Source organism: Podarcis cretensis, assembly GCF_951804945.1.
Source record: "Podarcis cretensis genome assembly, chromosome: 8".
Lineage (NCBI taxonomy): Eukaryota > Metazoa > Chordata > Lepidosauria > Squamata > Lacertidae > Podarcis > Podarcis cretensis.
In genome coordinates, this window is record NC_137177.1 from 21,917,195 (window position 1) to 21,936,494 (window position 19,300).

General features: G+C 44.2%; 1 protein-coding gene across 2 annotated transcripts; it reads right to left on the minus strand.

Annotated features, from left to right (window-relative positions):
- Nucleotides 1–281: 281 nt before the first annotated feature.
- Nucleotides 282–6,068, minus strand: HTR1D (5-hydroxytryptamine receptor 1D). 2 transcript variants are annotated; one of them, XM_079986225.1, is made up of 3 exons: nucleotides 5,810–6,068; nucleotides 5,347–5,472; nucleotides 282–2,887 (listed from the first exon to the last, which is right to left on the minus strand). In XM_079986225.1, exon 3 carries the CDS (start codon nucleotides 2,709–2,711, stop codon nucleotides 1,620–1,622), a length of 1,092 nt encoding a protein of 363 aa, XP_079842351.1. In that variant the 5' UTR covers nucleotides 2,712–2,887; nucleotides 5,347–5,472; nucleotides 5,810–6,068; the 3' UTR covers nucleotides 282–1,619. The 2 variants fall into 2 exon arrangements, with proteins under 2 accessions (XP_079842351.1, XP_079842350.1); XM_079986224.1 differs by having other exon boundaries at nucleotides 5,611–6,068.
- Between the last annotated feature and the right edge of the window lie 13,232 nt (nucleotides 6,069–19,300).

Genomic DNA, 19,300 nt, shown 5'->3' on the forward strand with positions numbered 1-19,300 from the left:
AGGAAATCAGCCCTGAGTGCTCACTGGAAGGTCAGATCATGAAGCTGAGGCTCCAATACTTTGGCCACCTCATGAGAAGAGAAGACTCCCTGGAGAAGACCCTGATGTTGGGAAAGATGGAGGGCACAAGGAGAAGGGGGCGACAGAGGATGAGATGGTTGGACAGTGCTCTCAAAGCTACCAGCATGAGTTTGACCAAACTGTGGGAGGCAGTGAAAGACAGGAGTGCCTGGCATGCTCTGGTCCACGGGGTCATGAAGAGTCGGACACGACTAAACAACTAAACAACAACAAAACCATTTATCTTAAAAGACACCACTCTGCTGTATCTCATTCCAAAGGAAACATGAAGCCTGGGTAAGCATCTGGAAGCTCTGGAATCTTGCACCACTCAGAGATTGGGGTGGGGTGCAACAATATTAGTATTTTTGATGGATCTTTTGTGCAAATTTTCCCATCGGATTCTGGGAACCCAACACTTTTGCTGAATATCTCACAAAATCCTGAATGAATAGTGAAAATTGTTCAAAGCTGCATTGGTGGAAAAGAGAATTTGGGATAGCCAGGAGCAAAGCTTTATACCCATTTCTCACACTGTAATCTTCCTACAACCAACAGTGTACAATTTCTTCTCATAATTTGCACAATGAAATAACAAGAGCAGCAGCAGCAGCAACAACAACAACAATAATATATAGTTCTTTGCCCAAATGCTCAAAAGCACTTCATATAATTTGCTCCGTAACCCTTAGAAAACAAATCCTGAAAATTCGGCCAGTGTTTCATTCCCAAATTACAAAAGTGGGTAGGTGAGAAATCTGAGACAAATAATACAGATTTGTTAATTTGTAGTAAAGCAAGAGTGAAAAGATTGTGTCGAGTGACACAGTTCATAACAATTCCATTATTTATTTCATCCTGCTTGTTTTGAAATCTTCTTCTGGTTTTGCAGATATGTGTATTCAATGCACAGACTAGTAAGTCTTAAAAAGTTATCTTTATCACAGAGAACAAAATAAAAGACAGTGAAAAGTCACACGCAACAATAGACTGGTTTGTTCCACCACATATTTGCTTACTAAGATTTAAATAAGCCTTGTGGGCATGCATGCAGCCCCTTTTCTCCTCCCTTTGCAAGAGGAGTGAACAGACAAGGAACCCTGAAAATAACTATGGTTTCCTGTTTCAACTGAACCAGGAAACTATGGCCAATGGCTTCAGAACAAGCCAGGATATCAGGGCTGCAATCCTACACCTGCTCACATGGGAATAAGCCCCACTGAAATTAATGAGTATTACTGCTGCACAAGGCTGCACTGTAGGGTATCTTCACGAATTCATACATACTGGTTTATTCTGAAGTCATTAACCATAGTTTCCTGGTTTGGAAGAAATGGAAGACTTCCATTCCGTTACTGTAATACTTCCTAGTTTGTTCAGCTGGAGAGGAAAATAGAGGGGCTGTATGCAAGTTGCCAAAAAGCGTCATTAAGCCGAGTTATAATCAGCTGAATACAGTCAATGAGACCATCATCATCTACCCCATAGGAAACTATGAGTGCAGGTGGGGTACAGTTTATGCATTGGCAGCTATGTCAAACCCGGAAGGAGTTTCGGGACTAGGAGCACTTCTTAAACCGAATCATTTTCTGAAAAGCCTGTTTGAAGTCTTCGTTAAAGGCAGTATATATCACGGGGTTGATCAGCGAGTTCAGGTAGCCTAGCCATGTGAAAATGTCAAGCAGAATGGGATGAGACCAGCAAGCTTCGTGACAGATAGGCAGGACTAAAGACACCACAAAGAACGGGAGCCAGCAGAAAATGAACGCTCCTAAAATAATCCCCAGAGTTTTTGTGGCTTTTCTTTCCCGGGCCGCCGAAATCCGTTTCCTCTCCAGGATGCTATCGGCGACTTTGATCCTTACGTGGTTGATTAATACTGGGGAGCTGCTAGAATGAGAATGCCCTTCCTGAAGGTTTGAGCTGAGGGAGCAGAGGGAGGAGCCTGCTGAGCCAGTGATCAGGTGGGCCGTGGTAAATCGCTTCCCGTACAGCGATGGCGGCTTAAGAATCCGGGATCGAGCGGCCACGTAAATCCTACCATAGAGGATAATGAGCAGCACCGTTGGGATATAGAAGGCGCCGCAGGTGGAGTAAATGGTGTAGGAGATCTGATCCGTATTCACGACGCAGTGCAGTATTTCTTCCTGAGCTTTGGCCTGCCTCCAGAAAAGGGGCGGCATGGAGATGCAGATGGAAATGACCCAAACCACAGTGATCATCAAGGCGGCTCTGCTGGCAGTCCGGCGCTTGGTATATTCGAGAGCATCTGTGATGGCCCAGTACCGGTCCAAGGCAATCACGCAAAGGTGCAAGATGGAGGCCGTACAGCAGGTGATGTCTGAGGACAACCAGATGTCGCACATGATTTGGCCAAAGTTCCATTCGTGGCTAATGGTGTAAGCAATGCTGATTGGCATGACCAGGATGGACACTAAAAGGTCTGTGGCGGCCAAAGAACCAATGAGGTAATTTGCAGGAGTGTGGAGTTTCCTGGTCAGAATGATGGTGATGATCACAAACATATTGAAGAGCATCGTCGCCAGAGTGATCACAGCCAGGATGGCGGCAAGCGAAACCTTCAGGCCTAGCAGCGTCCCCTCATCCCACTCCTCTGGCATTTCACTGGCGTTGAGAGACCTGTTTGACATGCTGAGGAGAATAGACTTTGCAGACCAGTTGTACTGGGTCTTCTTGGCTGTGTTGGATTCCTCCCCTCCTCTTTTGAACTTAATCCTTTACATATACTTGATAACGTCTGTCTCGGTCTTTAACAAAACCAGGTTTTCTGAACTAGATCTTCGAGGTTGGTAAAAAAAGCACGCCACTGTGAAACAGAAGCAAAGACAATAACGGAAGCATTAACCAAGCATTAACTACAGTGCACTTTATGATGCAGACTTTGGTACTATGGAGCCCAGTGCAAGGCCAAAATCTGGTGGACCCCCCCCCCAAGCCCTCATGCTGCCTTCCCAAAGGTGAGTAAGGAGGTGGCCGCTTTGGGAAAGAGTCATGAGGCTCTGGCAGGGTCCTAGAGCCCTCCTTCCCAAAACTGGGAAAGTGCTAACTAGGCTTTGGCAAGGAGGTGGGAGGACTCTAGGACCCTGTCAGAACCTCACACTTCCTTCCCAAAGCCCAGAGCCTTGCTTACCTGGCTTTGAGATTGCGCCCCCTTTGCTTGTGGCCAGTGAGTGTGCACCACTCGCACAGCCCTATATACCTGTGCTATGACTCCAGCAGCTAATCCTCAGGGGCATATTAACACAGGCTATACAATCAACAGTAATAATATAATTTCTACTGCAATTCTAACCGTGTTCACTCAAAAGTAAGAGCCAAACTAGACAGTATGTGAAATATATAATTGCACCTGTCTGTCTGTCTGTCTGTCTGTCTGTCTCTTTCTCTCTCTCTCTCTCTCTCTCTCTCTCTCTCTCTCACACACACACACACACATATCAGCTGCTGGAGGCAGAATCAGGACCAGGACCATGGCATGTCTATGTCTCTGTGTTAAAACTTCCATGCTGTGCTGAAGTCCAACCAAAAAATGCTCTTATTTGACCCAGGATGAAAGCTGTTATTTGTACAAATAGCAGTTTCCATCCTGGGCCAAACAGCAGCTTTGGGGAAGAGGGGATTTTTGTAAGGACTGCAGTGGTGGGAGAGGGGAAGAGTTGATTCTTTACATTCACACATGTCACACACCTTCTAGTTTGGCCCCAAGGCTTTACTGGGTTGACTGGAACATACTCCCTAAATCTGGAGTAGCTAACATGGCACCTTCAAGCTATTGTCGGACTTCAACTCTCATCAACCTACGGCAGCATGGCCAATGTCAGGGATGATTATAACTGCAGTCCATCAAGAACTGGAGGGCACAATAGCTAGCTCTGCCCTAGAAAGCGGTTGGATCCAGAGTTCAGCAAATGCAACTCCCATGTAGCTCCTGTTTGCAAAAGATAATGCTGCAGAATGTTCCGGAATGCATTTACTGCATGGGAGTTAAGGCAGACACTTCAACATACAATTTCCATGAGTTTCTCTGTAAGCTCCTGAACGCTTCTCTTAAACCGATTGAAGAAAGCAAACAAACCCAAACTTTGGATATTCTGGTGTTTGTGAGTTGTATTTTCAATTAGCAAAAGCCTCCACTTTGTGCTTAGATTCTCATCCAAGAATGAGAAAGGAAAGTGTCCCATCATCACTGTAGTGATTTACCTACCCAACTGTTCTCAGCAAACCATCACTCCTCCTCCTTCAGGCATTACAGGTTCCAGAGTTAAACAAGTAGAGCTGCCCAAGGAAGGAGGGAAGGACAGTAACAAAGGCCAATCCAGCAACTGGTGCTGCTCTGGCTGTCAAAAGCAATTGCTACCTTAGCACAGAAAAGTTTGCACTGGCATTTTGCAATGAGTCAAGACAGAAAGTCCAAAAGGAATTGCTGTTTGCTAAAGCGTTAAATCGTTTTTGAATATGTTATTTTCCACTGCTAAGCACCATTAAATGGTAAGGCCTTCAGGGGCAAAGATACTTTTTTTACCCCCCTTTCCTTTTCAGTATTTAAGTGTAGAAACCTGAGCAACTTTCTTGAACCCTTTAGGAAATCTATAGATCTGAAGAAATACTGAACTATATACATATAAAAATAAATTCAGTTTTAAATGCCAAGGCACACACACCAAGTCTTTGTGATACCTGAATAGAACAAAAAGAGCTCTTTTAGATCAGAGCAAGGGCCTGTCTAGTCTACAGTCCTGTTCTGGTGCACACAGTGACTTTCCTGATGACTCTGAGTTGTCTACAAGAAGAAGAAGAGGTGTTTGGATTAGATATCCCGCCTTTCACTCCCTTTTAAGGAGTCTCAAAGCGGCTAACATTCTCCTTTCCCTTCCTCCCCCACAACAAACACTCTGTGAGGTGAGTGGGGCTGAGAGACGTCAAAGAAGTGTGACTAGCCCAAGGTCACCCAGCAGCTGCATGTGGAGGAGCGGAGACGCGAACCCGGTTCCCCAGATTACGAGACTACTGCTCTTAACCACTACACCACCCTGGCAGTACAGGGAGGCAACCCCTCTCTCATAACACTAGAACTTGCTTCAGAACAGAAAGTATTTCCTTAGGTACCTTCCCCTCTATGTCTATCCACTTCTTCCACACCACATTAAATCTGCAAGGCTTTCTCTCTCCTTCATCATTGTCTGTTCACTGCAACGACGTCATTTAGCTGAGCTGCCATCTACTGCCATGCATGGACGAAGGTCTCTGCAGGTTCTGTGATCTTACCTTCTGCAAATAGTTCATGATCAGGCAGAGGATGTTTTATTATTCTTAACTGCAAAGCCACACAGGGATCCCGGAGCAGAGAAAGACCTTGACTAGCTGGCCCTGCTCATTATTCTGGGACTGGATCTAAAGGAAGAAACAGAGCGTGTTAGCCCAGGAATATATCGTAAGTGGAGCAGTGACAGAATCACAACTAGCAAGAGATCCTCTGTCCATGACCCCTGTGCTATTCATTTATTCTACTTTTATTTGGAAGGTACGGACCATCCCATGGCATTGGGGCCCATCTGCAATTTGGAGGATTATTGCCCAGGCTGTGGCCTAGTCTCTCATGGAGGAGTAGGCTAAAGTCAGCCAGAATGAGGCTTGAGACTCCGAGGCCTAGTCCAAACCTCAAATCCACTGGAATTCCCAACCATAATGCTTTTAAATTGTGTTGCTGTCAAGGCAGCTCTCCAATTACCAAGAATGACCTTGTTTCTGAACGACTCTGGGCACATCGCTACACCTTTTGTTGCTAAAAGGTTCTATTATTAAGACATAGAGCCATGCGGTTAATTTAACATTGCCCAGTGAGTCACCCATTAAGCTGGTGACAGGAGAGCAATGACAGAAGCACATTCTTACCTGGCCTTAGAGACGCAGACCCACATCCACAAGGTGAACCGTCTGAGGGTGGAAAATGGAGAGATTGGAAACAAAAATTTAAAAGCTTCACTATACTAAGGATGGGAACACCCTTAATTCTTCTAGGGGTAAGCTTTCCTTTTTAATTTTTTTATCTTTAGTAGTTCTCATTGTTCAGGTTTCTAGCCTGTTATATATATAGTTGGTGAAAGTGAATTTTATTTCTCAAGCTTGAGAATGTTTTTGTCTGGCCTTTGTAAGTTGTGATCTTGCAGCCTTAAACTTTTGCTTGCTGTCCACTGTGGGCCTTTCAGCTGCAGAGCAATATGTATTAATAAACTGTAATAATAACTGTGATGATGATGATGATGATGATGATGATGCTCTGGTAATAATAATTTTTTATACACTGCCCTCCCCAGCCGAGACCGGGCTCAGGGCGGCCAACACCAAATATATAATACATTAAAAACACAAAATCAAACAATTAGTTTAAAATACAATTCGAATCACATTTAAAATCAAAATAAAATTAAGTGGGACCCACAAATCATAACCGTAGGGGCCAATAGAAAGAGCCAAGGAGGCCACTTACAGGGTCCCATAGAAAGGAGGGGTCAGTCCTTTTCTAGAGGGAAAACTAGCACGTGCACTGTTGTGCCCATGTCCTGCTTTGGTCATCTGGTTGGTGGAAACAGAACTGTGGAACTGTGGAAACAGAAACCTTTGGTCTGATCCAGCCTGGTTCTCTCATGTTCTTAAACGTTAGAAAAACATGGCCTTTTCAGTACTGGCACTGCAGTTGTGGCATTTTCTCCCTTGGGAGTTTTGCCAAACCCCACTTTTCCAGCTTTTAGAGGGTCACTGAAACTCTTTTTACATTGAAATGCTATCTCCTTGCATTTGAAAAAGTTACTTTGTTCTGGATATTTTGTTTTCATTTGTTATTTTTGTAAGTCATTTAGGGATATATATTTTTAAGCAGGATATAAACAATTAAAATAAATTCAATCACAGTTTCTTTTGCACTCTGTTGCAGATGTGCTCAACATATAGGAAAATTTGATTATAGATACATCACGAAGGTGTTCCCTAGATATCAAGCAGGCATTGCTAGGTTTACATATAAATCAGCTTATATTGCCTCTCATTTGTTCAGTATAATAATAAGAATAAAAAGAAGAATAAGAATAAAAAACTCTGGGCAGCTTTCAGCAGAATATAAAAACAATAGCTGCAACAAAGTACAGAAGGAGCTGAAATTGGAAAGTTTTCAGTGAGCCATTGTGACTTTAACAAATAATGGTGTGTCCTACAAAGGACAAGCAAATCCAAATGATAGAGTGTACTATAACATTGTTGGAAAATTGCTGTTTTGGATCTCATGCCATCGAAATCGTTTCACTTCCGAAAACAGTGCTTTGTACTACGTTTGGTATTTTATCAGTGCCATGCTTACAATCAGCTTTGTTTACAGTTCACGTCAAAAGGATATTTTTATGTTACATGTGTACGTATATGGAGAAAAATGCAGTAACTTGATTTTTGCAAGGTTAAAGGCTGCCAATTAAATGGCTTTTTCCCAGGCCTCTGGTAGTCTGGATTAAATAGTTCCCATTGAATATGTCATGAGTTCTGCAAGAGGGATGAAATAACTCATCTGAGGCAGCTATCAGTATGAACAGTCATGGGCTAGTTATTTCAGCAGCAGTGGGAAACAGAGTCATGCTTCCCTGTTCTGTTGACATTTGGCAGAAAACAGTCCTGGATTTTGTAAGATTCTGGACTCAAGAGTCTATCACTGCAACTGGGATTCCAAGGCAATGATAAAAAAAGGAAATTGTTCAGCCAAAATCTAAGACGGTATCCTGACAAAACCCTTCTTCTATACTTTTTTTGTTAAGTGACTAGACTTCTCACTTCCATAAATGGCCAATGCTAAAATGCTATATATTATAGTGTTATGAATAAGTCTTCAGGTCTAGTTCTGGGTTTGAAGGGGCCCTGGACAAAAAGCCTTTGGTTAGGTCCTATCCCTGTCGGTGGGTCATAGCGGGTAGTGCTGTGGTCGAAACCAATGAGCCTCTTGGGCTTGCTGATCAGAAGGTTGGCGGTTCAAATCCCTACAACAAGGTGAGCTCCTGTTGCTCTGTCCCAGCTCCTGCCAACCTAGCAGTTTGAAAGCACGCCTGTGCAAGTAGATAAGTAGGTACCACTGCAGCGGGAAGGTAAACGGCATTTCCATGCGCTCTGCTTTCCGTCACAGTGTTCCATTGCGCCAGAAGTGGTTTAATCATGCTGGCCACATGACCTGGAAACCTGTCTGTGGATAAACGCCGGCCTGAAAGCGAGATGAGTGCCGCAACCCCATAGTCGCCTTTGACTGGACATAACCATCCAGGGGTCCTTTAGCTTTTTACCTTTACTGCCTGTCCAAATAGTGACAGGCAGCTGGGTCTAGCAACCATTTTATTTTCTCACTGTGGCCCTATCTGGTTATCTTTGGCAGGACAGATGATATGTAGACGGTACTAGGCTTAATCCCTGCCATCTCTAGTTAGCAAGTGGTGGGGACAGACCTCTGTTTTAGACCCATAAGAGATGCCGCCAGTCAGAATGGCTACATGGACAAATATTACAAGACAATTTGCTGTGTTCCAGATTAACATAATATAATAGAAACCCTATAATATAAAGCTAATTGTTCATGTGTCCATGCTGATTTATTTTAAAATGCCTATTTTAATTACAAGCCACTTTTTCTCCACAGAGTTCAGAGTAATGTACAAGTTTCAATCTCTCTCCTGCTGCTGCCATGTTACCCTCACCTAGTAGGAAGGTTAAGACTAACAGAAAATTACAGATCCAAAATCACACAGAAAGCTTCTGCGCTTAAGTGTGTGAATCTGAACCCAGCCCCCAGCCCAGGTCCTAGTTTAACACACTGAGCCGCTACTCCATGTAAGCTTTTTTTTTATAGCCTGTTTCCCCCCCACACACACACATATCTGTCCAAGGCAGCTTACAAAAACAAGCAAAAAGACTAATTATAAATCTAAAATAACCAATCAAACCATAAGCAAAGCAGCATCAATGCCAACATAACTTTAAAAGTCAGTCATCAGCATTAGTCAAGTAAAGTACCTGGTGGTTAAATGCCTGGACAAAGCACATTGTACACACCTGGAACCAATCAGCTGGTTAGCTCCAGTGAGAGTGTTGCAAAATAGGGTACCACCTTACAAAAAGTCCTGTCTCATTTTAGCAGGGATGGGAAATCTGTGGCCCTCCATATGTTGTTAGACTTCAATGCCCATCAGTCCCGGCTAGCATGAAATTGTATGGGATTATAGGAGTTGTAGTCAAGCAACATCTGGAAGGCCACATGTTCCTTATCTCTGCTCTTTCAGGTCAAACAAGGAAAACTATGGGTACCTAGTAGTCCGCTGGTAAACTAATCCCCCAAGAATTTGTCTAATCCTCTCTTACAACCATCTCTAGCTTAAAGGCGACTTGGATGAATGAGTTGATGGGATGCTCATCAAAACTGCAGATGACATCAAACTGGAAAGGGTAGCTAACGCCTACAGAAGATCGAATCAGGATTCAAGATGGCCTTAACAAATTGGAGAACTGGGCCAAGACTACCAAGATGAATTTCAGTAAGGGACAAATGTAAGGTTCTGCACTTAGACAGGAAGAACCAGCTGCTCAAATATAAGATGGGGGACATCTGGTTTGCCGGTAGTACGTATGAAAAGGATCTAGGAGTCTGAGTAGATCACAAGCTGAACATGAATCAACAGTGTGATGCAGCAGCAAAAAGAGCTAATGCTATTCTAGGCTTCATCAAAAGAAGAATAATGTTTCTAGACCAAGGGAAGTAATAGGACTGCTATATTCTGCCTTGGTCAGACCACACCTGGAGTACTGTGTCCAGTTCTGGGCGCCACAGTTTAAGAAGGTTATTGACAAGCAGGAACATTTGCAGAGGATGGCAACCAAGATGATCAAGGGTCTGGAAATCAAGCCTTATGAGGAATGGTTGAGGGGGTTGGGAATGTTTAGCCTAGAAAAGAGGAGACTGAGAGGAGATATGATAACCATCTTCAAGTATCTAAAGGACTGTTGCATGGAAGATAGAGCAAGTTTCTTTTCTCCTCTTCCGGAGAAAACCAATGGCTTGAAGTTACAAGAAAGGCAATTCTGACTAAACACCAGGAAGAACTTTCTGACTGTAAGAGCTGTTCAACAGTGGAACAGACTCCCTTGCAAGGTGGCAAACTCTCCTTCATGGGTGAAGATTTTTAAGCAGAGATTGGACAGCATCTGTCATAGATGCTTTAGTTGAGATTCCTGCATTGCAGTGGGTTAGACTAGATGACCCCTGGGGTCCCTTCCAACTCCACAATTCTATGATTCTATGGACTGGTGGCAAATAATTTCCCAAGTTAAAAATGAATGGCCCTTTTAAATCACTGCCCGGTTGCTACTGCTATTTCTCTTACCTGGCGCTATATGTTTCAGTTGTATGTTTGTAGATAGTTTTATCTGCATTTTCCTGTTAAATGCTTTATTCTAATTTTGTATATCCCCATACGAAGAACTGAAAGCAGGGTCTAGACTGTGGTTAACGGTGTGTGCGCAGAGTCCAAAAAGGAAGGCTGAAGATCGTTGGTCTATAATGTGTCCCCAATCCAAGTGCACATGTTTCTCTGCGTTTGACGTTAGGGGGCACTGCAGCCTTCGCTTTCAGCTTTGGCAGCGAAAGCTAGATGAAGGAGAAAGCAGATCTCCTAGGCAAGCTGTTAAGCATGGATTCTCATTTAATGATTTGCCTCTATGGGGAAATAGCTATGAGAAACCAATGCTGGAATGTAAAATCCATTGGGTGATATGAGGTGCTGGCAAGACCTGCCTGTTCTTGTCTGCTCCTGTTCATAGGCCTTTCCTGTAAATCTGGCATTCCAGTGCAACCTTTTCACATGTGTTTCTCTTTAGAGGGGGGTTGAAATTTCATTGCACAGTCCTGCTGATATTTTCCATAGCACATCAGGGGAAGAGCAATAGCTCAGTGACAGAGCAAATGATTTGTGTGCAAAAAGTCCCATGCTCAGCCCCAAAGGATCTTGGTTATAGCAAGGTTAGGGAAAACTCTCCCCAGGCGCCTGGAACAGGAATAGCTGGCAGGGTGCACTCCAGATGTTTTCAACTACAATTCCCATCAGCCAGGATGAGAAATGGTTGAGGATGATGGGACTTTGCAGCCCATCTGGAGGGCATCTGTGGAATAAACAGTGTAATGGAGGAGGGCTATGGAAAAGGACTTGTAGAATAATCCTGCCTCTTACATTTCTGGAACTAGAGCCCTGTTGAAGGAGATACTCAGCCCAGACCAGTAACAGCTTGTAGGGGCCAGGTATGTAAAACTTGCCTGCTTTCAGCTTTGAATTCAGTCAGTTCTGTGCCAGTGTCTTGCATAAGATTCCTCAGAAGTTTCTAGTCCATTAAGATAATCTACTTCATATAAGGGCCAAGGCGGACATGATGTTAACTGTGCAGCATTGAGACTGCAGGAGGAGGGAGAGTTTAACATACACACACACACCACTGTTTTCTTCTGGGTAAAAGTAGCTGGGGCAAGTTATTTAGTACATACCACAACGGGGAGTGGGAGGGTGGTCCCTCTGTCCCTCCCATATGGTCCCAATACAGCTTAGCTGCCTGCCCCCTATATGGCTACTATTACATTTTTTATGTCAATTGCATCTATACAATTTACATCACATCTAGTTCAGCCCTTAGTCATTTGTTTTATGGTACCTGCATTGGCCCACAGACTGAGCCAATGGCACCACACATCCATCTCTCTTAGGATCAGAGAACTGTCTGGGCGTTAAACGAGTGCGTGCTTTTAATGTATTAAATTTCCAGCAAACTTCAATAGGTAAAAGAACTGGACACTTGCATTTTCAAATCCAGGCAAACTTGTCCCAGCACATTGGATTTGCCATGAACCTGCATGTAAAGTCTGAACTGCGTTGTGTCCCATAGTCTTTTTTCTTTGATTTTTAGGTTTGTTCTTGTATTATTTCAAACCTTGCCTGATGCCCCTTAAGGATCAGGGGTACACAACCTGAAGCTCTTCTCAATAACATTAAATCCCCCTTTCTTCCAAGGTGGCACACATAGTTTTCCATTTCTCCATCTTATCCTTGTGAGGTAGGTAAGGATGAGAGACAGTGACTGGCCCAAGGTTTCACAGTAAATTTCATAACAAATTTAATCCTGAACACCCAAGTCCTTGACCAGTTAATATCCTTTCACCTTATTCTAAATTTTGGAAAAAAAGATTAAGAAATGAATAAACTGGGTAAGGTCTCAAAATTTCCCATTGGTCTCAAAATTTATGGGATCCCTTGTTAGGGTCTTTAAAACTAACAGATTCAGGTTGAAATCCTGTACATACTTATCAGTGAGGCTTTGTACAGAGCCTATGATGATTCCCAGCTTACTGTTGCTTTCTTTCTGTCTACCACTGAGCAACAACCCCTTCCCTATGATTTTGATGGGGGATTGGTTGGAAGAGATAGAGATCAGTAGGTGTGCTGAGAAAGAGTTCCTGACATAGTGGCCAGCAAATGGGTGGGGTGGGGGTGGGGGTGGGGAGGCAGAGTCATTTAAGGAAGCCCGGGATAGTGAATCTGGAAGGCAGGAATGGCTCAAGACATTTTGGCACCTGAGGTGAACCACAAAAGGATGCCTTCCTTCCCACCAGGAAAGCAGGGGTGAGTGAAGATCAACACCACAAACAGGGCAGGAACATGGGCATAGCCAGGATTTTTGTTGGGGGGGGGGCAAGAATTTTGTTAGGGGAGGAAGAACCAACCTGATTGGTCAGTTAGTTAAGAAGATCAAACCTCTCCATTCTGAAGAAAATCAGCCCTGAGTGCTCACTGGAAGGACAGATTGTGAAGCTGAGGCTCCAGTACTTTGGCCACCTCATGAGAAGAGAAGACTCCCTGGAGAAGACCCTGATGTTGGGAAAGATGGAGGGCACAAGGAGAAGGGGGCGACAGAGGACGAGATGGTTGGATAGTGTTTTCGAGGTTACCAGCATGAGTCTGACCAAGCTGCGGGGGGCAGTGGAGGACAGGAGTGCCTGGCGTTCTCTGGTCCATGGGGTCACGAAGAGTCGGACACGACTAAACGACTAAACAACAACAACAAATTTCTACTTGATGGGGGGCAGCTGCCCCCCCCAGCTATGCCTATGGACAGGAATAAAGATATACATTGGGATCTGCTGCCTTGGAAGATCCTGCCTGTTATCTGAGGCAGTTACCTCACCTTGCTTCATGGGTGGGAGGGCTAGAAATCCTAGATACAGTTAGAGCAGGATATGAGTGATATGAGCCATCATATCAAACTCAGGCTTAAAAACTGACTCAAAGGGCAACATTCTGATAGCAGAGATAAAAATCTGTCACCAAGGCAGCTAATGGCAAACAACAGTCGAAGGCTAAAACCCCACTGATTTCAATGGAATTCATTCCCCACATTAAGCAGCCCTAACCAGATAATGCTGGAACATTATTTTTTGCTTAAGGCAGTGATCTTATACACTCTTACTTGGCAGTAAGTCTCACTGAGCTCAATTGGCCTTGCTTCACAAGGCAGCTTAAGAGGCTAGCCTGACCCTAGCTCCCTGGGCATGGCAGAATTGGCTAATGCAATCCTTGAGTACGTAGCAGGAGGGCAAATGATTATTATTAATAATAGTAATGGAGCAAGTGGCAATTTTTTGCATTAGGCAACTGGAAGATTGTCCCTGCTTCTCTACCACTGCAACCAACAGTGGCATAAACTATCACCGCAAAACCTACAGTCCTATGGCAACTTAAAAACTAACAAGCTGATTGCAGTGGAAGCTTTTGTGGGTCAGGGAGCCCACATTTTCAGGTACAGGCTCTGGCGCATGGAAGATTATGCCACAATAAGTAAGTTTCAAGGTGTCACGGGACTCCTCCGTTTGCTTCCCTTCCTTAGCCCTTAAGCAGGAGGTTAGCTTGGACACAGCTGTACAAACCAGATCAATGATTTTATGCGGATCTGCTCTATGGGCAAATAGTGGGGTTGGGGGGAGGGCGGCGATGTCTTTAAAGCATCAAGATTTGAGGTCCAGACCCAGTCTGCAAAGTGAAAGCTCATGGAAATTTATTTCCAATCAGGCTGGATTTAACTAGAAGTCGAGTCAGCTCACCCAACTCTATTTCTGCCTTGATTCGGAAAGGCAAAACTGCAAGCCGCAGCTCCTAGATCTCATACAGAGTAGCTTGGATTGAATCAGACGATCGCCCATCAAACACTACATTTAGTCGAAGCAAGCTCTCCATCTACGTATGGCACCGTTACCCCACGCTACCAATCACTTTCTCTCCTCTTCAAGTAGCATTTTTTCACCTAATCTTTGCTGAGTAGCCGTTTCCTCGCGCGCGCCAGAGTATCCCTTACGCACAAACCCCCTTTCAGGTCCAAAAGTGGTGATTTCAAGGTGGTGGCATCTCTCGCAGCACGAAGGGAAATGGCAAGCCGCGTAGCCCCGTCGAAGTGGCCCGTGGCGTGGATCGCCACTGCCAACAGACTTCACTCCTGAGCTCCAAGTATCTTAAGTTGGACCAGGCAGCTGAAGCGGCTTTTGCTGAATATGTCCCTCCCGGAGCCCTCCTCTTTCGCCCCGATCCCCCCGGCACACGCGTGTACACGCACATTCCCACGACTTACGGCAGACGCGGAAACAAAACCACGTTTACTCCTGAGTTTCGCAGTCGGTCCAGCAACGCCAAGCCCCGCGAGGGGCTGCTGCTTCTTCGGGGAAAGAGGATCAGACGTTGCGATTAAGTCCGAGCTAGGAGCGCAAAAGGGCCCGTCCTTCCTTTCCTCCTCCTCCTCCGTCGCTGCTCCTCCTCCACGTGGCGGGCTCCTCCGAAGGCGGCGGTTCTCACTCCGGTCCGGCCGGGTCAAACGGTACGCCCCCCTCGGGTCTCTGCTGACGCCTGAAGTGCACAGTTCTCACTCCGGTCCGGAAATGGAAGCGTCACCGCCTCGGTCCCGGCGCAGGACTGGGAGCCCTTTCAAAAACTCTTTTAAGGCGCCTCTGCCCAGGCAGCTGCGAATTCCCCGACGGCGGAAGGAAAATGTTCAGCAGCAGCAGCAGCTCTCCGGCGAGGGCTCGGCTGCCTGAACTGAGGGAGGTTTGTTTCATTCAGGTGGCGGCGGCAGCGGGTGTGCCGATGGAGGGATCGGCTGTCCGATCCTCTGAGACCTCCTAGATTTCATATGGAACTCCCCCCATCCCCGAGTAATTCGCTGAGCAAGGGAGGGAGGGAAGGAGAGGCGGGAGGGCGAGACCCGTTCAAGCTGGTTTCTTCCATTTAACCCCCCCCCCTCCCGCATGTTTACTGAATCCAGCCCGTTAAAAATCCAGCAATCGTTGCAATGCATGTTTAAAGGGAAATAAAAAATGCCCTTCGTCTATAATTTGTCACTTGTTGTTGTTTGTTGATTAAAAAAACCACCTATCTTAGAAGAAATGGGATGTGTTGACTGTTTTTCAAATGAAATTTCTGCTTAAACCCACCTATGAATTTCCTTTGCAAAGTGGTGGAGGGGAGTTCGTTTGTATGTGTGCTTCCCATTCTTGTATCTGGGAAATTTGGGGGGAAATTATAATGGAGTAAAAAGGAAAAGGTGAAGGACAAGAAAGGGAGTCTTAATATGACAGTATAACTTGTTGATTTCCTTTAGAAGCACCCAACATAAGGATGCATTATTCGTTTTATAATGCCAAATTCAAGGACGACTAGAAGGATTTGTGCAGTAGTTGTAGAGACCATCACAAGGGGAGGACTGTAGAAATAACTTATGGGTTTTGGTTAAGCACATTCCTCCTGAGCAAAAGATTGTTGGCTGTTGTGCCATACTTGCTATCAGGGGAATCGCTTCCTTGGAAGTGGAGAATGTGAAAAATGATGCATTTAAATTGTCCCTCATTTCCTCACCCTTCTGAATAAGGATGAGCAAGAAAAAAACTGGGAAAGGCCCAGAGCTCAGTGATCAAGCAAACATGCAGAAGGGCCCAAATTCAGGCTACAATACCATACCAGAAGTAGTAAGTATCACAGAACTCAACTGGAGCTTATTTCTGAATAGATATGTTATACAACTGCATTGCTCGTCATTTGCATCTTCACTTAGAAGGATCTCAACTGTAGCTATGGGTAGGTGACTTCCCCTATGAGTCTCCACAGACCTTCTGCCAGTCAGATTTAGATAATTCTAAGCCAGATGGACCAGTAGCTGAACTCACTATTCTTCAGTATGTTTAAATCTGAACACAAATGGAAGGCCACTTCTTCTTCTGGCAGGGTAGGCAAAAATACAATGGGTGATGCTGTCTCCACCATTTGCATCTTTATGCTAGAAAAAGTTCTGTCTTTTGCTAGTTTCCCCAATCACTTCCACATCATGCACACGGCTTTCCCCAAAGAATCCTGGGAACCCTGAACAGAGCTACAGTTCCCAGCACCCTTGTTGTTGTTTAGTCGTTTAGTCGTGTCCGACTCTTCGTGACCCCATGGACCAGAGCACGCCAGGCACTCCTATCTTCCACTGCCTCCCGCAGTTTGGTCAGACTCATGTTTGTGGCTTCGAGAACACTGTCCAACCATCTCGTCCTCTGTTGTCCCCTTCTCCTTGTGCCCTCAATCTTTCCCAACATCAGGGTCTTTTCCAGGGAGTCTTCTCTTCTCATGAGGTGGCCAAAGTATTGGAGCCTCAGCTTCATGATCTATCCTTCCAGTGACCACTCAGGGCTGATTCCTTAAGAATGGATGCATTTGATCTTCTTGCAGTCCATGGGACTCTCAAGAGTCTCCTCCAGCACCATAATTCACAAGCATCAATTATTCGGCGATCAGCCTTCTTTATGGTCCAGCTCTCACTTCCATTCACCACTACTGGGAAAACCATGGCTTTAACTCCCAAGGAGCAGGCATCTTTTAATTTCGTGACTGCTGTCACCATCTGCAGTGATCATGGAGCCCAAGAAAGTAAAATCTCTCACTACCTCCATTTCTTCCCCTTCTATTTGTCAGGAGGTGATGGGCCCAGTGGCCATGATCTTCGTTTTTTTGATGTTGAGCTTCAGACCATATTTTGCGCTCTCCTCTTTCACCCTCGTTAAAAGGTTCTTTAATTCCTCTTCACTTTCTGCCATCAAGGTTGTATCATCTGCATATCTGAAGTTGTTGATATTTCTTCCAGTGATCTTAATTCCGGCTTGGGATTCATCCAGCCCAGCCTTTCTCATGATGAATTCTGCATATAAGTTAAATAAGCAGGGAGACAATATACAGCCTTGCCGTACTCCTTTCCCAATTTTGAACCAATCAGTTGTTCCATATCCAGTTCTAACTGTAGCTTCTTGTCCCACATAGAGATTTCTCAGGAGACAGATGTGATCAGGCACTCCCATTTCTTTAAGAACTTGCCATATTTTGCTGTGATCGACACAGTCAAAGGCTTTTGCATAGTCAATGAAGCAGAAGTAAATGTCTTTCTGGAACTCTCTAGCTTTCTCCATAATCCAGCGCATGTTTGCAATTTGGTCTCTGGTTCCTCTGCCCCTTCGAAATCCAGCTTGCACTTCTGGGAGTTCTCGGTCCACATACTGCTTAAGCCTGCCTTGTAGAATTTTAAGTATAACCTTGCTAGCATGTGAAATGAGTGCAATTGTGCGGTAGTTAGAGCATTCTTTGACACTGTCCTTCTTGGGGATTGGGATGTAGACTGATCTTCTCCAATCCTCTGGCCACTGCTGAGTTTTCCAAATTTGCTGGCATATTGAGTGTAGCACCTTAACAGCATCATCTTTTAAAATGTTAAATAGTTCAGCTGGAATATCATCACTTCCACTGGCCTTGTTATTAGCAGTGCTTTCTAAGGCCCATTTGACTTCACTCTCCAGGATGTCTGGCTCACACTACCTGGGGTATACGAGACATCCATTTCTTTCTGGTATAGTTCCTCTGTGTATTCTTGCCACCTCTTCTTGATGTCTTCTGCTTCTGTTAGGTCCTTTCCACTTTTGTCTTTTATTATGGTAATCTTTGTACGAAATGTTCCTTTCATATCTCCAATTTTCTTGAACAGATCTCTGGTTTTTCCCATTCTATTGTTTTCCTCTATTTCTTTGCATTGCTCGTTTAAGAAGGCCTTCTTTTCTCTCCTTGCTATTTTTTGGAAATCTGCATTCAATTTCCTGTATCTTTCACTTTCTCCCTCGCATTTTGCTTGCCTTCTCTCCCCCGTTATTTGTAAGGCCTCGTTGGACAGCCACTTTGCTTTCTTGCATTTCCTTTTCGTTGGGATGGTTTTAGTTGCTGCCTCCTGTATAATGTTACGAGCCTCCATCCATAGTTCTTCAGGCACTCTGTCCACCAAATCTAAATCCTTAAACCTGTTCCTCACTTCCACTGTGTATTCACAGTGTATGGTATGGGAAGATGAAAATCCATAAAGGTTTTGGGAACCACATTTTTCGGAGTGCGTTAATAGAAATATGGGATAGGTATAAAAACCTATTAGAACCAAGAGTTCCATGCTGGTTATCCCCGTTAGAAGTTATGAGTGTAAAGAAAATTAATATGAGAGGTAAATGGATTACTTATAGTGAATTGACAATGAAAGAAGGAGGAAAATGGAAATTAAAACCATATGAGCAAGTCAAAGAATATGTTTATGATTGGTTGCATTACTTTCATGTTAATGAAATGTTTAAAAAAGATATGAAAGAATGTGGTTATGCAGAAAAAGACTCTAAATTTCAGATTGACATAATAAATAATGATTGTAAAATTCTGTCAAAAATGTATAAGATATTGTTGGAATGGCATACGAAAGATGAAGAAGTTAAGTCGGTAATGATACAATGGGCCAGGGATTTTGGTCATAATATACAATTTGAAGATTGGGAAAAATTATGGAAAGATAACTTAAAATTCACTGCATGTATGGCGTTAAAGGAAAATGTGATGAAAATGTTATATAGATGGTACATAACACCAGCAAAATTGGCAAAAATGTTTAAGACATCTAATAAGTGTTGGACATGTAAAGAAAAAGAGGGAACGTTTTATCATATGTGGTGGGATTGCAAGAAAGTTAAAAGTTTCTGGGAGATGATATATAACGAGCTGAAAAAGATGTTAAAGTATACATTTGTAAAGAAACCAGAAGCTTTTCTTTTGGGGATTACAGGAAAAGA

Excerpts from the sequence above, each read along its gene's own strand:
- HTR1D (XM_079986225.1), bottom strand. The coding sequence starts at position 2,711 with ATGTCAAACAGGTCTCTCAACGCCAGTGAAATGCCAGAGGAGTGGGAT.